Source organism: Camellia sinensis, chromosome 3, assembly GCF_055761805.1.
Source record: "Camellia sinensis isolate YWXY chromosome 3, ASM5576180v1, whole genome shotgun sequence".
NCBI lineage: Eukaryota > Viridiplantae > Streptophyta > Magnoliopsida > Ericales > Theaceae > Camellia > Camellia sinensis.
Window position 1 is genome coordinate 173,050,885 of NC_138963.1, and position 19,584 is coordinate 173,070,468.

The window sequence follows — 19,584 nt, forward strand, 5'->3', positions numbered from 1 at the left end:
AATGCATTAAAGTGTTATTATGAGAATAAGACTTGAGAGCTAGGAGAAGTTAATAAATGCTAAGATTTTTTTTTTTAAATCAAAAAATCAAGAAATTTAGATTGAGAGATTGGAACTTCCACAAAATTTGAGGTTAAAAACTCCTTTTTACTTAATATATAGTATAGATCATTCACGAATTATGAGTATCACATTTCGAGAAATCTCCTAAAACATTAACAAAACACTCTATCCCTTCATTGTTTTGCCGCCATGATCACTTCACATACTCATGAGCCATAATTCGCGCAACCAGTTCCAGTCATCGTGGACTTTGGCCTCTTTTGGGATGGTCAAAATAAATAAATAAATAAATAAATAATTGGCTTATCAGTTTATTAGTTTATTTGAATTATATAATTTCTTTATTTTTTATATATTTTTTTATAATAAGTTAATAAGTAAAAAAAAAAAAATACCCTTTCCAGAATACGCCTTTGTATTCCAACTAATTAAAATTTTTTAAATTCACAAAATAAATTTTTAATCATATAAGTGTAATCAAAATTATTGAATGCCAAAAGGCACATCAAATCTCTAAATTTTTTATATATTTTGGGACAAAATCTTTAGGGTCTTTTTACCTCTCCAGTTATATATATATATATATATATATAAGTTTATGCATTATTGATAAAGATAAGAAATAAGAGAGTTGTAGAAGAAGACAAGAGTGATGGGCAACTGATTAAAAGGAATTTTGAAACCGCAGCCATAATTGTTGGATTAAAAATCATTCTAAAAGATCTCGTAGAAGTATGATAGCACGATATCGTCTTTAATAGTGTGAAGAAAAAGTAATTGAATTAAAACTATTTTTTATTATATTAAAAAAATAAAATAATATGTACATCACATAATAAAAATAATTTAAAAGATACGGGATTTGAATTAAATTATGCTGCACACCATTTCAATATGTCTATTTTAGATAATAATATATATTTTTTTAGGTACATAGGAATAAATCTATTTTAGACAAGGAAAATGCTATGGGGTGCACACCATATGCACCCTAATATAAGACGTGTTATTTTATTATAAAATTTTGTAACATCAATTAGAAATAATCTCGCTATAAATTGGCGTAATAAAAGATATTGTAACCAAGTCGCAATTTTTTACAACATCAACCACAAAATTTTAAATATTTTGTTATGTCAATTTGTGATTTTGTAATTGATTTTGCAAAATTTTATATTAAAATTACATATTTTTGTGATGAGATACATATGAATATAGTATGCACCCCGAAACCTCATTGTTTGGTAAAAAATAGAAACATTTTAGAAACATTACATAAGAACAAAAGGGACTTTTTGAGGAGTAAATTTAATGATGAAATTTGACTTGAAATTTGATAATGCAATTTTTATGACATCATCAAAATTAAATCATGATTACAAAGAGATTTTTTGAGGAGTAGATTTAATGATTAAAAAATTGAAATGAAAATTGATGGTGTCAAATAGAATGTGAACTATTAAAGTGGTATAGATAAAAATTAACTTTTTTTACACTATAATAAGCCAAAAATAACTTTAATAAAGTCATTAACATTTTATCTTCGAGTATAAAATAAGAAACACCACCACATACACATGCTACATGGTTGTTGGGAGTACAAAATAATTTCTTATGGGTTTATCAAAAGAAAAAAAATTTAAAAAATCACAAAAATAACTAAAAAATAAATTATATGATATAGATTCAAATTTAATATTACATAAATCATACATAGAATAGAATCATACGTTTTAGAAACGACATAATGCATGAATTGTAGCCTTGTGATGAGATTACAATCAACAGAAAGTTGATTATATATTAATTATTTTCACATAATAGTTTCAATCCCATAAAAATTTTCTTGAGAGAGCAATGAGTTGAATCGGAGCATTAATAAATCAAAGTCATCCTGGGTCTTGATGAGGCTGAGACGCACATACCGCCTTTCTGCACCATATACACTCCCTCTTCGGCTGATTATACCATTCTCTCTCAGCACTTCATAGCAATCTTCTTCTTCATCCCTTTCACATTTCAACCATGCATAAGCTGCCAAAAAATAAAAATAAAAAATCAACATCTAAATTGATTTTGTTTACATTCCACAAAATTGTAAACAAGAAAATAAAAATAAAAAAATAAAAAATACAAGATATACGTGGTTCAACATTGTGTTTACATTCATAAGGAGAGGGAAACGAATTACAGAAGTCAAGACCCTCTCAACTTGTCCGCTTAACAATATTGTCACATTCTCGCACAGAAATCTTACCTGAAAAAATACAATAATCTCAATGGAATATATTATAGGTGCCAAGAGATGTTCTTAGTCTTAGGCAGTGTTGTGTTACGATCTCACATTGAATCAAATTAGGTTAGGTCTTGTGAATATAAACTAATTGGGCACCTTTCTTTTGCAAGTGAGTTTTACTGGAAGGGTTCATATTACTGAACCAATGTTCCAAATCTAATTCACTCATTTCAAATTTTGTATCCCCCCCCCCCCCCCCCCCCCAAATACCAAGCATCCCCATTATTTAACATTCAATTTTTCACCAATTCATGCCATTCTATAAAACATTTTCCCTTTGTTATCAACTTCCACAGTTTTCTAATGCACATTCCTCTGTTTTTGCCCGTTTTTGCTTTCCCACTATTGTGATTTTTACATAAGAATTAGTCTACAAACACAGGAGAAATTCATAGAAATAGACACAGAAAGAAAATTGTCCCATTGGTCTGTTTTTTTTGTTCTTTTTTTCTTCCTCATAAGTAGGCCCTACTATCTGACGTGTTACACCACCATATTTTTTGTGTGAGTCCTACAAACATACACGTAAGTAGATAACAAAGTTGATAAATTAGATATTATATATTATTATTTACTTATTTATTTCCAGATTGAGAAGCTAGTATTGAGTGAATGAGAATGATGATCACCTGGAGAAGGTCCTCTGAGTTGTTGATAAAAAGTGCAAAATTGGGGTTCAATTTTTTGGATAGAGAAGCGATTCGATTCCGATAATGCCTTGCTCAGAATTTCCCAGCGCTTCCTCATTGTTGTGAATCCAAACTCAAAAATATCACTACCATTATTCCCTTGGAAAATTGCTTTGAGTTGCTGCAATGCTATTAACTGGGTGTCATGAGAAACCCCAAAGCTAATTTGATCAGTATACTTCAACATTCTCTCATAAACTTCCTCATCCTTTATCAATGCCCACCTGTATAATCAAAAAAACAATGCAATATTACTGTCTAGTTTGCGTCGACTAGAAAATGCTATGCACCAGAAAAATATATAGAAAAGTGCTCATAAAGTAAAATGTATGACCTAATTTATTTTAAATATAATCCATACCAAATTTGAATCTACATCAAATACTTCATTTTCTGGACATTTGTCTAAAGGTTTTTTTCTTTCATCATGACTGAAACTCAGGGCTGGCGTGACATATGTATTTTAGCAATTTTTGGTTATTTGTTCCTGCTTTTGTTTTTCAGTTTTACTAAAAAAAATTTAAATTAAAAAAAAAATCCATTAGAGACAAAAAAATAAGAAGCAAAAAAGTTAAAATTTTTCCACATGTACGGACGATGTCCAAAATGGACTTATAAGATGGCATGTATTTTAACTTAGAGGTCAAAATAACAAACTTACGAAACCGCTTATTGAGCTAAATCATAATAGATAATACCTAAATTTGTCTGCCTTTAATATGGGATATCAACACTTATTTAAAATTCTAAGGATAAACTACCAATAGGTCTTAATAGTTGGACTTAATTTCCATTAAGTCTTCTTGAAAATAAGTCTTGGTAAAATTGTCGTTAAAAATATTTTTTTTGTGACAATTTTTTATATATGTCGCTAAAAATTGACAATTAGTATTTTTTTTTTTTGTCATAATTTTTATAAATTGTCTTTAAAACTTACAAAGTGACGTTTTTTCATGACAAATTCTTTTCGTAGGACCGATTAGACAATAAGTCTATTTATTAAGACTTACACGTAAGTACCCTAAATTCTAAAGCTATGTTTTGATCTTGAATTTATAGAGAAAAAATTAATAAATAAAAGAGAAGGAAGAAAAAGACCACAAATCCAAACACAACCTAAGTAGAAATAATAGCAATACACTACTATGAAGCCAAGTTAATATTAACATTGGTTTAAATACTCAAGTGCATATATAAGTCCTAGAGTAGTGATAATTGGACTTACCCAAATCTGGAGCCAGCATGGCCAGTAAGCTTAGAAAGAGTAAACAACATGAGATCTTCATCAGCTGGTGCTGGAATTGCTGTAAAATGGGGCCAATAATAAGCATGATCGTGAATTGTTTTCACTGAGGACCCTCTCAGCACTGCCTTCTTCAACTGACCATCAGGGTTGTTTGGTGAAGTCACAAACTCAATCATATTCATATTCACATCTGAAGTGTCCTTCCACATTGATGTATCTCCAACAAACTTATAGTCCATTGATCGGAAAAAGTTCGTTTGTGACTTGTAGGCCTGCCAAAAAATATACCGAGACTTTTTTTATCAGTAAAAATACAAACTCAGAATTTTTACCGGACTTGTCAATCTATGGTCCACGTTTATTTTATAAATGGATCCCACGCAATACCAATTCAATCTTCACCGCACGATCATATTATTGGTTTATAGGATTTCTGTTTATAAATATATATATATATATATATGGTTATATTTTTGGAATTTGTGTTAGATTTTATGAGTGAAAAATAATTTAAATAAATTAAAAACTTGATTATGACTGGAAAGTTAGAGAAGAATAGTTTTAATTTCTATTTATTTTCTGATAATCAATTTTGAACTTAAAAAAAATTAGGAGAAAGAAACTTAAGTTGGATTATAGGGGTGTTTTTCTTGGACTGAAAAAATTCAATATTTTTAAAATGGAGAAATTTACAATGAGCACCTTTTCAAATGGTGCACATTATAAAAAAGTAACGATTTTTTATGAGGAATGTTATGATTGTCTATGATGTATGTTATGACATTTTGTAGTAAAGTTATGAATAGCGAATTTATGATGTATATCTTAAAATTGAGAATGATAATGTTATGACATTTTGTGATTTTTGTTATGACACTTTGGGATTTTGTTATGACATTTTTTAGTGAAAAAAAGTTATAACTTTTGTAGTTAAAAAGTTATGACATTTTGTGTTTAAGTTATGAAATTTTATAAAAAAAATTATGAAAAACATATTATATACACCTTTTTGATGGTGCACATTGTAACATCTCCCTTTTAAAATAAGTCTCACTAACAAATGTTTTTGAAGTACAAGAAAAAGACAAAAATAAAAACACTTTTTACACAAATTTCAACATTAAACAATATTATTAAGACACTTGTTAGCATATTTGTCTTTTAACTAAAAAGTAGTTAGGTCCGTATAAAAAAATTACGGACAATTTAAACTTAAAGACTTAAAAAAATCTTCAATCTGCCAAGAACTTTCATGTTTTCCACATGTTATCCAAAAAATAAGCAAAACACATTTACAATTGATTTAAAAAAATTTAATCCAATAGTCTAAAAAGCCATAAATTGGGTTAGGAGAACAACCGGGTAGAAAGGGATGGTAGCTACGACCCCAGCAGGAGAAGAAGAGTTGGAAAGGGCATGAACTGCTACATTAAGGAGTTGGGTAGATCCAACACCAAACACTATGAATCTCCCTTCTGTCACTGCATTCCCAACTCTCTCATGTAGTTTTCTGATGTGTTTTTCAAGCTCTTCTGAGATTATAGAGTGGTCATTGAAAGCATAGCTCATTCTGTGCCACCCTGCCACTACTACTGCACCTTTAGCTGCATGTTGCATCCAGTAGGGCTCCAAGAATAACGGATTCCCACTACAAAACAACCCACGCAACTTGGTAATCAGTTGTACATAGTCTTATTCTTATATGGGAAGAGACTGTTTTCGTAATTTGAAGTCATAAGATTGAGATCACAAAAGGTAAATTACACTGATATCTCTTGAGATGTGGCAAAAAAAATATAGTTAATTTCACAAATTTGACAAGATAAAATTAGGCCCTATAAGGTTTTATTTTATTTTATTTTATTTTATTTTTTAAATTTACACAACACTTAATCCTACTTTCATTAATAATTCGTTAGTCACGTAAATAGAAAAATATATTGTCATATTTTTTTTCCCTACTGAAATATATATTTTATCTTATTTATTTTTGTACCTCACCTTTTAGCTTTTCAAAAAAAAAAAAAAAAAAATCAGTGTAATTATTCCAAAATAATGTGACTTCTTGTATTTTTATTTTTTTTTTTCAAATATGAGGGAGGTTAGTCTAATTTACCCAAAAGAAATTGTAGTAAAAAGATTAAATTATTTTATGAATGTGACATTTCAATTGTTAATATTATGAAGGGAAATTCTATTATACACACTCCACGCCATATGTATTTTTAATTATGTCATTTTCTTTTTTAATTATGATCAAATTTCTTCTTTAGTTATCATCTTATTTTAATATTTTGGTTATGATTTTTTTGTCTTAGTTAGGATTTTTATTTTTTTAATTATAATTCAAAAGTATAAAATTATACTATTTTTTCTATAATTATAGTACACACCCTCATAGTCTTTTCCCTATTATGGTACATGGTGACAAAATTCTCTGGGTAATACTTTCTAATGTGTATTATATTTACATATTATGTTTTTGTCATGTCTTAGCTCTTTATTTACAAGGATGAGCGGTACACGTATTTTACATCTTTATGGCCAAATCTCTTTAAATTGTATTTGGTTGGAGAATTTGACAAGAGAAATAAAAAAAAAAATGTAATACAATCTCACTTTTTATTTGATTGTAATGAAAAATATATAAGAAAAATGAGAGAAAAATTCAAGTTCAACTTAAGTTATTTTCTTTCCCATTTCTCAACTCAATTAAATATAGTTTAAAATTTGAATCTTAACAATTTTTTTTTCTATATATATATATATATTTTTTTCTCTCTATTTTCTTATCAAAATTTTCAGTCAAAACACATTTCTTGTCCAATCATATGATGGTGATCAGCATTTAAATTCAACTGAGGGACTTGAAAGCTGAATGTTGACATGGGTGTGGTGGGAACACCAATGTGAATCTTTAATTGTGTACCAATTTTTTCCTAGTTACAGCACGTCTCAGGTAGAATTAAATATTATAAATTATTCAAAATACTTACATAAGCGTGAAGAAAAATATTTAGTGGTCACAAATTTTGTGGTTTAAATAGCTCGAAACTGTTAAAATGACGTCGTTTTGACTCGTTTTACATCTAAAACGACGTTATTTTAGATGTTTCGAGTCATTCAAGTCACAAATTTTATGACCTTCTACAATTGCTGAAGTGTGAATCTCTTTTAAAATTACAAGAGTAAGGAATGTATACCCACGTTAGTATTATGAATATTTTTTGTAATTTAATTTACAATGAAATTTTCTCTCCTTACTTTTCTTGTCCTTTTGTCTCAATTTTTTTTATTACATACAGAATACCTTAGCTACATATGCACCACACAAGCCTTAAAATTATATCTGGTTCATATATTTATGAATAGATTTGGAAAAGAAAAGAAAAGAAAAAAAAAAATATATATATATATACTTTTATTTTACCTAATTTTATATATATATATATTTTTATTTTTTTTCTAAATTTCTTCCTAAGTCAATGAACCAATCACAACTTAAAGAAATCATTCCAAAGGAAACTGAACACTTTGGTGTAAGAAATTGAACAAGATCAATCACATGATTATTTATTCATGTTGGAGTGGTTTTGGAATTGACCATTTTAATTAATTTTTTGATATTTGATAAAAAAAAAAATACAAAAAATGATATGACAACTTGTGTTTTGTTTCAAAAAAGTGTGAACTTTTTCTGTTAAGGAAAGGAATCAAACACACAAGCCACTATGTGGGAGCACTATCGAATCAAATATTTTTATTTTTCTCGACTTAAAATTTAGACTTGTTATGTGTGAAATGGAAACTGTATGTAATCAAGCAAGAGTCGAGACAAAGCTCCAAAGATCCTTATTTAAAAAAAAAAAAAAACCATATATCTCTGTGTATTTGATCTTCTTAGATTTCATTTAATTGAAAACACATGTTTAGTTTGATTTTAAAAATTTATTTCAGAATTTTTTTGTTTAAATTTAAAAATTAATTTAGTAAAAGAAATAATAAAATAAAAAAAACCAATTATATTTATATAATTTTATCTTATGTGAGGCCAAGAAATATTTTTTAAAATTTTAAAATTACATTTTTATTAAACTAGTTTTCATTTTTTTCAAAAAATTCTGATTTTTTTTTTTTTCAAAACACAAACTAAACATGACTTTTTTACTCTCATGTTCATTCTTCCTTATCGCTTTGGTTGAAGAATTTGGGAAACATTTGGAAAGGAAAATAAAAAAAAGAAAGAATAATATAAATAAAATATACTTATATTTCACTAAGTTTTATATACTTTTTTCCTTTTCTTTTTCAAATCCCTTTTTAAATTTCCGACTAAACACACCATAAGAGTTTCATCTTTCTAAACAGAGAGAGAGAGAGAGAGGAGACCTGTCTACATCTGCAGGACAAGCAGGGGAAAATTGAGAGCAATCAGGGCCAGCAAAGCATGTATTGCACTCACAAACTGGTTTTCCATGAACAACTAAACCATCTAAGTAGGCTCTTCCATGGCCTGAGCATGGCTGTGCTGCCACATCTTCAGCTTCCTCTGCAGCTCTTATGCTCCAACTCAGCTTCCATTTCTCACCCACAACCAAGTAGACTACCAACAATAGATTTACCACCACAGATGTCCCTAAACACATTCCATACTTAGCTCTATCAATCTTGCCTGCCATTTTTCCCTTCTATTTGCTCATCTCATCTCTTCATAGTAATTTGGTGAGCTTTTCATTCCTAAATAATCAGAAAAAATTGGCTATGGTCCATGGCAGTGACTTCTTCTCGTGCAATACATAGGTACGAAATAAGATCTGTGATATGATATGCTCTGTCCTTAAATTCTTATTTTTTTTCTATCTCAATATATTTATGATCGTAGGATGATACGAAAATCCCAAGACTATCAAAGGTGTGTATAAAGGAGAATTTTCCTACAGAGTTGTCGTATTCCACCTTTCTGATTCCAGTTTTATGGGAATCTAGCCCTCCAATCAAATTGCAATTCATATTTTACCCCAGACTTTGAATAGATTATCATAATACCCCTTATTAAATTTATATATATTTAGGGCCCTTTTGGCAACACTAAAAATAAACAGTTCATTGGTTTATTTGGATGATACCATCTCTTAATTTTTCTGGACGTCTTTTTGTAATAAACAAAAAAATCAAAAAATAGACCTTAATTTTAGCATAAACAACTTTTTATGTCAATTTTGATAGCCGAAATTCCACATGTTAATTCAAATTTTAATGTCAATCCTTCATCAAATTCCACTTAAAAATGAACAAAATTTATCACATGTTACCAATTAATCTATCTATTAAGAGAAATGAAGGAAACCAAAATAGGACATTACTACTCTTAATCAAAGTTAACAACAGTTAAAAGTAGAGGGTTGGTACTGAAGTTTGACAAAAATACAGATTTAACTATATGGAAGTATAATAATTAAATCAAAATTTGGATCAAAGTATAAAGTGTAATATACCTTTAATTTTAGGGCAAATTACATATACACCCCTCCAGGTTTGACAAAATTACAGATACCCCCCTGAGGTTTGAGAAATTACGAATTCCCCCCTGAATGCTATATTTGCATAAGAAATTAGGGGGTAATTTGTTATAAAATATAAACCTCAGGGGGTAAATTGTTATGAAAATACAAACCTCAGGGGGCGGGATGTAATTTCCGAAACCTCAGGGGGGTATCTGTAATTTTGTCAAACCTGGAGGGGTGTATATGTAATTTGCCCTTAATTTTTATAACCCAGGGGACAATGCATCAGAAGGTGAAGGATATACCATCTTAGCATTCCCAAATTAGTTTAACAAAGATGCAAAGGATTTCAAGAAAATCTGGCTATTTTGATAGTGACAAAAGAGCAATTGGAGCACACTTTGATTGGTCAAGTGCGTGACTAATACAGATGGTAGTGGATTAGCTCAAAGGACTAAAACATCAATTTTAAATGGAGAAATTTTATTGGAAATTTTGGCATTATTTCAATTTTCAAGCAATGTTGGATTTGACTATTCTCATTGTCACTATTGGTTGATAATTTAGTGAGTTTGGAAAGAACCTCAAAGAGGGAAATAAAACATAACTATTGTTGACGTTTGCAGGAAAAAATGGCGTGACGACAAAGTTTATAAATTGATTACGTAAAATCTTCAGAAAAAAGAGAGAATAAAAAATATTATTTGCAGAAAATGAATGGAATTTAGTAGTGAAAGAAGTTTTCAAATTGATTAGGCAACATCTTCAGAAAAAAGGACAAAAAAAAAAAGAGAAAAAATAATTGATTGATGATGAGCGGATCTCAATCAAGTGAAATGCGTAGTATGTAGAGAAGACAAGTCTCTTCGGTCCTCTTCAAGTCCCCAAGATAGTGTTTGAATTTTTATTATTTATTGGGGTTTATTTCTCCCCATTATGGGGTTGATTGTAGTTACTTATTTCTGGTTAAGTTTGGGCTAGCATTACAAGAAAAGTGAGTTTATGAGACGGAACTATTTGCGACGGCACACTTGTCGTCTCAAAAAATTACTTTTTGCGACGGTAAAAAATGCCGTCTCAAAAAAGCAGAGCATTTGCGACGGCACAATTTGCCGTCTCAAAAAATGAGAGTATTTGCGACGGCATGATACTCTGCTTTTTTGAGACGGCATTTTCTGTCGTCGCAAAAAGTGACTTTCGTTTTTTATTTTTATTTTTAGTGAATATTTTTTAAATTTTAAATATTTTTTTTAGATGCACCTTACTTAGATGTATCTAAAAAAAAAATATGAAATTTTTTTTAAAAAATTAATAAATACATAAAAATACAAAAAAAAAATGTATTGAATTATTGTATTTTTTGTATATAGTGAATTTTTAAAAGATTTTTTTTACAATTTTTAAAATTTTTAGGTGTATTTATGTTAGGTGTGTCTAAAAATTAAAAAAAAAATACTTAAAATATTAAAAAAATTCAGTAAAAACAATATAACACGAAAAACAAGAAAATATAATTTTCTCAAAAGAGTTTTTGGAAAACTCTAACCTAGCATAGTGATTGTGGTTTTGAGACAGCTTCATATATATACAGTCACAAAATGGTTTGAATAAATTCAAGGGTATTTTTCTGTCGCAAAAAAAAATTAAAAAAACAATGTCGTCTTACTCTTTTGATATAACATTTCTCTTTTCATTCATTTTTTCATCTTCATGTCTCTCTGTCTCTGTCTCTATCTCTCTCTTCTCTTTATATCTTTCACTCATCACTCTTCTTTCTCTGTCTGTCTGTTTCTTTCTCTCATTTTCTCTCTGTGTCTCTCGCATATCTCTCTTCTCTCTATCTCTCTCATCTGTTTTCTATCTCTGTCTCTCTCGCTCATCTCTCTTCTCTCTATCTCTCTCATTCTTTTCTCTTTTCTCTCTCTATCTCTCTCTCTTATCTTTCTACCTCTCTCGTCCATTTCTCTTCTTTCTCTGTCTCTCTCTTTTTCTGTGTCTCTCTCTCGTTCATCTCTTTTCGCTCTATTTCTCTCCCTTTTTGTCTATCTCTTGCTCATCTTTTGTTTCTCTCTTTTTCTATCTCTTTTTCTGTCTATCTCTCTCTCTGTATCTCTTTTTCTGTCTATCTCTCTCTCTCCCTATCTCTTTCTCACTCATCACTCTTCTCTCTCTCTCTCTCTCTCTGTCTCTCTGTCTACTTATCTATTTGTCTATTTCACTCTCACTATGTTCGCCTTGCTCACTCTCTTACTCCCATCTTCTCTATTTATCGAGCTCATTCTCGATTTATTGATCCACTATAAACGACGTCGTCTTACTCTTTTGAACATTTCTCTTTTCACCTATTTTTTCATCTTTCTATCTCTCTGTCTCTGTCTCTCTTCTCTTTCTCTCTCTTACTCATCACTCTTCTCTGTCTGTCTGTCTCTCCCTTTCTCTATATGTCTCTGTCTCTCTTCTCTCTGTCTCTCTCTCTCTCACTCATCACTCTTCTCTGTCTGTCCGTCTTTCTTTTTCTCTTTGTGTTTCTGTCTCTCTTCTCTTTCTCTCTTACACTCATCACTCTTCTCTGTCCGTCTGTCTGTCTGTCTCTTTTTCTCTATGTCTCTCGTCCAACTCTCTTCTCTCTATCTCTTTCATATATCTTCTCTCTCGTCTCTCTTCTCTCTCTCTTCTTTTTTTCTCTCTCGCTCATCTCTTTTTGTCTCTCTCTCGTTTATCTATTTTCGCTCTTTTTTCTCTCTCTTTCTTTCGCTCTTCTTTGTCTGTATGTCTCTCTCTCTCTCTCTATGTGTCTCTGTCTCTCTTATCTCTCCCTCTCTCTCACTCATCACTCTTCTTTGTCTGTCTGTCTCTTTATTTCTCTCTATGTCTCTATCTCTCTTCTCTTTCTCTCTCACACTCATTACTCATCACTCTTCTCTGTCTGTCTATCTCTCTTTCTCTCTGTGTCTCTCATCCATTTTTTCATCTTCCTTTCTCTCTCTCACTCATCACTCTTCTCTCTCTGTGTGTTTGTCTATCTGTCTGTCTCTCTCTCTGTGTCTCTTACTCATCTATCTCTTTTCTCTCTCTGTCTCTTTCGCTCATCTCTCTTCTCTCTATCTCTCTCTGTCTCTTTTCTCTCTATTTCTCTTATTCATCTCTCTTCTTTCTATGTCTCTCTCACTCATCTCTCTATGTCTCTCCCACTCATCTCTCTTCTCTCTATCTCTCTTCTGTCTTTGTCTCTTTCTCTCTCTCTCTCTCTCTCTCTCTTCTCTATCTGTCTCTCACTCACCTCTCTCTCTCTCTCTCTCTCTCACCACCTATCTCCTTTACCACATTCACCACTACTGCAAACGTCATTCCACTACCACCTTACTACCACTGTCGTCACTTCACCTCTACGATTACCATTATTACTACCACCATTGCCACCACTTCACTACCACTACTGCCATTACTACTACCATTACCTATCCTTCACCTCTACCACTCCATCTACTCTACCACTACCACAACTTCACCACTAATCTCCTTCGCCATCACCACCACCACCACCATCATCTCTTATCCACCACCTACACCACTACTGCCGCTCCCTCTTCTCTAACACAAAAAATTAATTCATAATTTTTAATAACCAAAAAAAATGGACAGCAAAAAAATATTGCCCCTACTTCTACCAAATATAAAATAATATTATTTTTTTTTCATTAAAATAAAAATGAAACAAATAAATTTTCAATCTTCGTAACTAAAAAAAAAAGAAATTTTTTTAAAAAAATTCATTAACTAGAAAAAATATATATTTTAACAAAAAATAAATTTTTTTGACGATAGCAACCCCAATCTCAAAAATAAAATAAAATAAAATAAAAAATTAAACGGCGTTATTTTGTTATTTAAATTTCATTTTTGACCCTTAAAATATATATATATATATATATATATATATATTTTGTTACCGCCCCTTTTTTTTTTTAGCATTCCCGCTCTCCCGCCCCCAAAAGCAAAAAAATCCCCAATCTCAAACCCAAAAATCCCTAATCTGTTCTTACCCCCCTCTCTCTCGAGATAGACGGCGAGCGGCGGAGACAACCGGTGACTCCACCACCGTTCCTAGCCTGAATGACTTCTCGGACCTCATCCTCCTCCTCATCCTCTCATTTCTCCCCACTCTTGATGCCATTCGAACCACCTGTCTCTCTCACAAATGGCGAAACCTCTGGTTCTCTGTCTCCTCTCTCAACTTCGACTACCCTCCCTTCCCTCCCTCCGACTTTCCCTCCGACACCCGTCGTCTCTTTACCAACTTCGTTGACCAAGCCCTAATCTTTCGCCAACCCCTCTCTCCCCTCATGCTCTGCTTCCAGTTTGACTTCCGTGAATACCTCTATCTCTATTTCTCGCTCTGGAACTTCTATTCTCAGAATGAGGGACGAAGAGAGGCATTAATTTCTCTTTCCAGACAACTTGCTCTCCATGTAATTTCTCTTTCCATTTTCTTTTCAAAATGTTGTTTTTTATATTTTCCTTTTTTGATTAATATCTTCTTCTATAAAATCTGGTTTTGATTGGTCTCCTTTCCTATTAATTTTTTATTTTTTAGATTCTCAAACATTTTTGATTATGCTTAGAATGAGTGATTTGAAAAAATATTGGATAAAAAATAAATAAAAATTTAATTGCAATTGCATTTGATGCATGTTTCATTTAATGTTATTTTTCATTTATTTGATTTGATTTAATTTTTTTTGATTAATTATTAATGTGGAACCCATTTTATTAATTAATAATTATGTTTGTAATATGATCGAATTTTCAGTATCATCCGGATGTTTGCAGAGGAAACAATTGAAGATTTACAATTTTGGGTAGGTGAGGATGGAGGGTATGGTGAAGAAATATCAGCAAAAATTTAGAAAAGTGAAAGAAGAGATGAGTCGATGGGACGAACTTCAAACTAGGTTGCTTTCCCAGTTCCGGAACTCATCTTCTATCATTCAGAGGTTACAGGTCCCTTCTAATTCACCACAACATACTTATAATATGAAATAGCTTATGAATTGTTCTTCATATTATAATTTGTGTTTTGTTTTTTGTTTTTGTTTGATTACAGGTTATCCAAAATCCCAAGAACTATGGTGCCTTGAAATGTATTGCTGGCATTGAAGATTTGGTCTTGAGAAAGTAGATGGAATCTTTGGAATCTATCTTGCTTTCCATGAATCAGACTCTGTAAGTTTTTGGGTTTCTATCTTTTGCTTTGTGCAATTTGTTGAGAAAATCTTGGATAAGAAAAAAAATCTCAACTTTTGAACTTATGATGATTATTTTGTTTATATTTTGGTAAAGCGAGCATAGCATTATCTTGCTTTCCATGAATAAGACTCTGTAAGTTATTGGGTTTCTATCTTTTGCTCTGTGCAATTTATTGAGAAAATTTTGGATAAGAAAAAAAATCGCAACTTTTGAACTTATGGTGATGATTTTGTTTATATTTTGTGAAAGTAAGCATAGCAAGTTGGGATTGGGGCTTTTAGTTTTAGCATTTTTTTTGAAATGATAGGAACAAAATTTTTAATGGTTGCATACTCTCCTTGAAGGCTTTGTAAATGAAGAAATGATTTAATGCTCTCAAATCAACTCTTGAATAAAATCGTCATTGTTTTTAGAGAGTAGACGTATTTAACGATATGTGATACATTTCAAATATTTTATGTATTCTTGATCGTGATAATGTTGATCATATTGTTTTGCAACCAAGAGCGATTTTGCTCATTGACTTCTGAAGTACTCAAGTTATTGGGTTCATCGACAAATGTATGAATTTTTTAGTTTATTGTGAACTATTCCAGGGAAGAGTTTCATGGTATTGTTTTCTTTCTCAATAAAATTCTTCGTGATGGTAGACAGCTGGTTAAAGCAGGATCTATTCAGGCGGCCCCAAAACAGCTACAACAACGAATTGGTATAAAACCATCTCTAGCAGATTGTCTGGATGGGCTAAGCCTTATTTACGAGATGCACCAATCAGAGTATGTTTTGTTTTGTTTTTTTAGTGTGCTATTTGCTAAAGCACTTGGTTTTAGATAATGTTACTTGTTCATTGATGAAAGTCATATCTTCCAACAATTGTTAGTTGTGATTGCTGCATTAATAGATTACAGAGCCAACATTAAGTTTTTATTTTAATTCTCAAGACTCACTCAATTCTAGTTTTCAGGTACATTCTTAAAGCATCAATTGTATCAGCACTTTCAGCACTTGCCTTGAAGCCCAGGTATGCAAAGCGTTGCAGTTCTTCCTTATATCTCGGAATTCGTAAACCTTCTTTATGGTCAGTCACTCTCTTGTTTAAAGAGCATGAAATGTTGATGAGTTTGTGTGGACAAATTTGTTTATTACCACATTAAATGGTTGAAATTGAAATTCTCTCTCCAGTTCATATAAATAATTTGCTTCTTCTTGTTTCTAATTCACATCCTTGATGTATTTTTTATGTTATATTCTCTTGAATTTATGAATATATCTTGAATTTTTATCACTGCAGTGGCAGTGATCTAGGTGCTCTCCAGCAACTCTTAGTTGATCAACCAAACATCCCCAAAGAGGAAGGTATGCAGACTATTTAATAACGAAGCAATGAAAATTATATAAAACCATAACTGAACTGAACTTCAGTGTCAAGAATGTCCGCGAGTTGGAATATCAATAGCAAAAGATTATGTAACTCTGTTTGCAAGAAACAATTCAGATTTAAAGCCATCATGAAATTGATTAAATTGAGAAATAAACTAAAAGATATGGGAAGTAAGATAATCAGAAGAAATGGGGATGAAATAAAAGAATAAACTGATGTACTACTTTTCATGGTCCACTAGTGGAACTCTAGGCTTGACATTGAGTCTGTTAAGATTACATCAGCTCATCTAGTATTATGATAATAAAATCAGGTGAAGTCAAAGTTCGTGATTTTGAAAATTATCAAACCTAGAAAATCTCAATATGTTGGATTGAGTTTTTGGTTCAATTACCTTTTTGTATTCATAATTTCCTTGGATTGTTTTCAGCAATTCATTTGAGTTGGGAAACTTTATAGCAACTTGATTTAATGACTAGAAATTTGATTTGTCCCACTATGCTGATACCTAGAGAATTTTCTTGGCCTACGGGTTTCTATACATATAAAACAGTTGGTTCCAGTTATAATTTGCATACCACCTATGCTGGCCTTTGTTGAAATTTGTCATTAAAGCTGAGGAACTCTGTAGTTATTTTCTTCTTCTTCCCCCCACAACCCCCCCACCCACCAAAATAAACTTTTTTTAACCTCCTATTTGGATCCATACAACAAACGCCATGCGTATATGGTGGGTACCATTTTATTCTGGGGTGTGTCGTACGTGTTCATATGGTGTTTGTTGTGTGGATCCACGTAGGTGAAAAAAATGGTGAAATTTATCTGGTGACAAATATCTTTTTTTTTATTATTATTATGTTTTTTTATTTTATTTAACTGCAGTCTTTAGCACCATCTTACTGTTAAATTGATTTTCTGCAAATTCACAATATTTCTCATCTAATTGCTATGTTTTCGTTGCAGTGCAATCCATATTTGACATCGTGTTTGCTGAAGAAATATGTTGATCTTCTGCTTCTTGATGATCACAAATCTTGGTTCTATGAGAGAGAAAAGGCTGATGAATGCTACATGCATTTTGATTTTAGATAACAAAGGATTATCAGTTGCCATTTTTGGCAGCCTGAAGACACGCTTGGCAAAACCATACAAGAGATGGACAATTTCTTCGTGAGTTTTGATAAATGAGGATGTGTACAAACTATCATTATGAAATTATGGAATTTTTTAGGCTTTCCAAAAAGTAATTTATATTCATTTATATTGTGTTTATTTTTTTCATTTCTTTTATATTTGTAAATTTTATCAGAGGATAATTATGGAACATTATGTAGTGGGATAATTTGGTTGATGTGTAATTATGAATGGAAGAATATTTTATTATGAAGAAATTGTTATTTTATACAGGAATTTTTATATTATTATGGAGATATTTTAATATTTTTAATAATTTTATCGGAGGATTTTTTTTTCTTTTTTGTGACGGTACTACACTGTCGCAAAAAACAGAAAATTTTATTATTTTTATTGATTTTGTTACAGGTTTTACTTTTTGCGACGATACTAAACTGTCGCAAAAATAGAAATTTTATTATTTTTTTAATATTTTTTGCGACGGCATTACACTGTTGCAAAAAATAAAAAAATTTATATTTTTAATATTTTTTGCGACGGCACCACACCGTCGCAAAAACAGTGTTTTTGCCGTTGCAAAAAAAGACTATTAGTGACGGTATATTTTGCCATCTCAAATAATATTTTTAGCGATGGTAAAATAGTGCCGTCGCAAAAAGTCAAGAAATTTCAAACATTATTAGCGACTGCACAGTGCCGTCGCAAAAGGCAAAAAATGTCGTCACAAAAACATAGTGTCGTCGCAAAAACTCTTTTGCGACCCCTCCATTTGCGACCCCCTCTTGCTGTCGCAAAAAGTCATTTTGCCGTAGCAAAAAGTTTTTGCGACGGCATTAGGAGTATTAGCGACAGTATTTTACCGTCGCAAAAAGTCAATTTTTTTGTAGTGTAGTAAGGGTATCTCGGTTTGGTTTGTTTTGTTTTGTTTTTTTTTAAATTTAATTTAATTTTATTATTATTATTATTTTTACTAAATTTGAGCAATAACTTTTTTTGATATTAAGTGCTCCAACGAAGCTTCATCAAACTACCGATCGACCGGCGCGGACGACCGGATAGATGTCCAATCGATCGACTGATAGTGCAAATTTTTTACAAATTTTTGCCATGAGGTGGTCATTTGGGGAACATCCAAGGGTGAAAATCCAACGGTAATGAACAATGATTTAATGAAAGGTACGTCCGTCCTCCGTTTGATAAAAGATTTGAGAAATCCTAAATTTAATGATCTATTTTGAAATACGTCCTCCGTTTTATTTTTATACTTCTTCAACAAATTACTTAGGATTAAATTATACTAACTTAATTTTTTTTTCAGGATAGTGGGTCTTACTAACTTTTTATGCAGGGCTGATCCACCATATTTTTATTTATATTTTGTTTATTTTATACTCAATTTATATTTCGTTGTGTACGGCAAGAAACTAAATGCCACTATATCTTGGGAAACTATCCATTCATTTTAGTGCGAATGGAACTACTTGTCTTGTCCCATAACAAGAATTAAATGTATTTTTGTTTGTGTCTAGTAAATACGTGGGTGTTAAATCTTATACTCATACCAGTATACCTGTATACTGACCCGTTTTGTCTCTTGGCAACTCGGGTGCGTTCTGTTTGAGCGTAGCCGAACTTCCTTTGTAAGATTAGTTGGGGCTACGGTGGTGACGTGGAATAACTATAGTTGTTGGACATGTCTCTTGGATTTCTTTTGTTTTCTTGAGCTTAAGGTTGATATTAATTTATGTATTTATTATTTTTTTTATGACTTTAGTATTGGGATAATTTGGCATGGTTTGTAACCATACATTATTTAAGTTATTTTGACTATTTATTATTACTTTAATGTTGGAGGTATTGGACAGTTATGAGATTATGGTGGATGATTTGGTTGGTATTTAGTTTTTTTTTTTTGTTTCACCCCTAAGATTTGGATGATAGAATATTGATTGGGGTTTAGTCCTAATTTAATATTTAATTGTCTAAATTTTGGGATGTAACAGTTTGATATCAGAGCCCTAAGT

At 31.1% G+C, this 19,584-nt stretch overlaps 2 protein-coding genes across 6 annotated transcripts; one reads left to right on the top strand and one right to left on the bottom strand.

Annotated features, from left to right (window-relative positions):
* Positions 1-1,719: 1,719 nt before the first annotated feature.
* Positions 1,720-9,241, bottom strand: LOC114323708 (tryptophan aminotransferase-related protein 3). 2 transcript variants are annotated; one of them, XM_028271363.2, is made up of 6 exons: positions 8,684-9,241; positions 5,654-5,942; positions 4,274-4,566; positions 2,989-3,272; positions 2,228-2,320; positions 1,720-2,097 (listed from the first exon to the last, which is right to left on the bottom strand). In XM_028271363.2, exons 1-5 carry the CDS (start codon positions 8,971-8,973, stop codon positions 2,271-2,273), a joined length of 1,206 nt encoding a protein of 401 aa, XP_028127164.2. In that variant the 5' UTR covers positions 8,974-9,241; the 3' UTR covers positions 1,720-2,097; positions 2,228-2,270. The 2 variants fall into 2 exon arrangements, with proteins under 2 accessions (XP_028127164.2, XP_028127163.2); XM_028271362.2 differs by lacking the exon at positions 2,228-2,320.
* A 5,404-nt stretch (positions 9,242-14,645) lies between these two features.
* Positions 14,646-17,817, top strand: LOC114323733 (uncharacterized protein At5g43822). Of its 4 annotated transcripts, none has more exons than XM_082917734.1 (6): positions 14,646-14,799; positions 14,903-15,021; positions 15,642-15,821; positions 16,010-16,066; positions 16,337-16,401; positions 17,390-17,817. In XM_082917734.1, exons 2-6 carry the CDS (start codon positions 14,978-14,980, stop codon positions 17,431-17,433), a joined length of 390 nt encoding a protein of 129 aa, XP_082773860.1. In that variant the 5' UTR covers positions 14,646-14,799; positions 14,903-14,977; the 3' UTR covers positions 17,434-17,817. The 4 variants fall into 4 exon arrangements, with proteins under 4 accessions (XP_082773860.1, XP_082773862.1, XP_082773861.1 ...); XM_082917736.1 differs by having other exon boundaries at positions 15,696-15,821; XM_082917735.1 differs by having other exon boundaries at positions 14,646-14,792.
* The last annotated feature ends 1,767 nt before the right edge of the window (positions 17,818-19,584 follow it).

What these genes read in the sequence shown, in the direction of transcription:
- LOC114323733 (XM_082917734.1), top strand. Translation starts at nt 14,978, where the DNA reads ATGGAATCTTTGGAATCTATCTTGCTTTCCATGAATCAGACTCT. An exon ending in TACGAGATGCACCAATCAGA is followed by an intron (nt 15,822 to 16,009) that starts GTATGTTTTGTT and finishes TCTAGTTTTCAG; the next exon opens with GTACATTCTTAAAGCATCAA. An exon ending in GCACTTGCCTTGAAGCCCAG is followed by an intron (nt 16,067 to 16,336) that starts GTATGCAAAGCG and finishes TTATCACTGCAG; the next exon opens with TGGCAGTGATCTAGGTGCTC.
- LOC114323708 (XM_028271362.2), bottom strand. Translation starts at nt 8,973, where the DNA reads ATGGCAGGCAAGATTGATAGAGCTAAGTATGGAATGTGTTTAGGGACA. An exon ending in CATGCTGGCTCCAGATTTGG is followed by an intron (nt 3,273 to 4,273) that starts GTAAGTCCAATT and finishes TTGATTATACAG; the next exon opens with GTGGGCATTGATAAAGGATG. An exon ending in ACTCAGAGGACCTTCTCCAG is followed by an intron (nt 2,098 to 2,988) that starts GTGATCATCATT and finishes ATTTTTTGGCAG; the next exon opens with CTTATGCATGGTTGAAATGT.